The sequence below is a fragment of the Fopius arisanus genome, unplaced genomic scaffold (genome assembly GCF_000806365.1).
Source record: "Fopius arisanus strain USDA-PBARC FA_bdor unplaced genomic scaffold, ASM80636v1 scaffold00024, whole genome shotgun sequence".
NCBI classification, from domain to species: Eukaryota; Metazoa; Arthropoda; class Insecta; order Hymenoptera; family Braconidae; genus Fopius; species Fopius arisanus.
The window spans coordinates 1176989-1178106 of NW_011887763.1; the positions used below are offsets into that span (position 1 = coordinate 1176989).

Consider the following 1118-nt stretch of genomic DNA (forward strand, 5'->3'; position numbering starts at 1 on the left):
AATTCAACCGTTTTGTTTTACAAAATTTCAACGACAAAATTACTGTTTTATTTTTCGCGTTTAGAATGAAGATGAACGAATGAATCTAGAAAAATTTGGAAAATCAATGAATATCTATTAATAAGAACTCCATGTACAATCTAGAAATTGTTTTTCTGTTTAATTTAGTTCTTTTTCAATTAATGTGTCAACTTTTCTTATACTCCTCAAAATTAAAACCTTTTATATAAATAATAATTCATCATAATTCATCATTTTCCCGCACAGTTAAAATTCTCTTGCAGCCAACGAATTTATTATCATCAAACTTACAAAACTCAACACGATTGAATCCTATTTATATACAGTTCAGTGTAAAAATCAATTCAAATACCCGACCCCTAATATTTCTTCGTACTTTTGAATCATTCAGGACTTGAAGTTAAGTTGACATTTTCAAGGACACTAACAATACAATTATTTACAAAACTATCACCCGGAATACCCACTAATAAATTATTCTTCGGTGTACAATTTTCAGGCACAAGTTTGCTTATAAAAACCGTGTACCCACATTCCTCAGCTTGCAACTTCCTATCAGCATCGATAATGCTCATGCAATGATATCCCTGTTTGGTTTTAACATTTTTTTCATCATGTGTTTGATCAGCGGCATGTCCAATAATCAAATAATCCCTCACCATAATTACACTCTTAAAGAAATTGCTCCTTGGATATGAAATATGATGACAATTCTGAACAGATCCGTAACAACAGGGACAAGAAACAAATATTGCATCTCTCTTAATGCAATGTTGAATAACCAAATCAGTTGCAACGCCACAAGCATGAAGAGACATTCCAATATCGAATTTTCCTTTGAAATAATCAAGATTGCATTGATAAAATCTCACATTATCCAGTTTCAGTTTCTTCACCCTCAATTTCGATCTGTTGAGTGACTCTTCCTTATTCTCCAGTAAAATAACAGTGCAATCCTTCCTCAAATACGCAATTAGGATCCCTAAGTGTCCACTTCCACTGCAGAAATCGACAATGACATCTCCAGGTTTAGCTAGCTTTAATACAGGTCTGGATAAATTCTCCAACTGTTCGTATTTTCGTTTTGAACGAGTCGA

At 32.7% G+C, this 1118-nt stretch overlaps 2 protein-coding genes across 2 annotated transcripts in view; one reads left to right on the forward strand and one right to left on the reverse strand.

Annotated features, from left to right (window-relative positions):
• Positions 1-558, forward strand: part of LOC105264696 (ubiquitin-conjugating enzyme E2 R2) — a gene marked incomplete in the record, with an annotated part of 12642 nt that extends 12084 nt beyond the window's left edge. Inside the window, 1 exon segment of the mRNA XM_011301757.1 lies at positions 1-558.
• LOC105264695 (glutathione S-transferase C-terminal domain-containing protein homolog) lies at positions 274-1112 on the reverse strand (the record flags this gene model as incomplete). Its single annotated transcript, XM_011301756.1, has 1 exon — positions 274-1112. A coding segment is annotated over one exon (708 nt), but the record flags the coding sequence as incomplete, so codon positions are not given.
• Between the last annotated feature and the right edge of the window lie 6 nt (positions 1113-1118).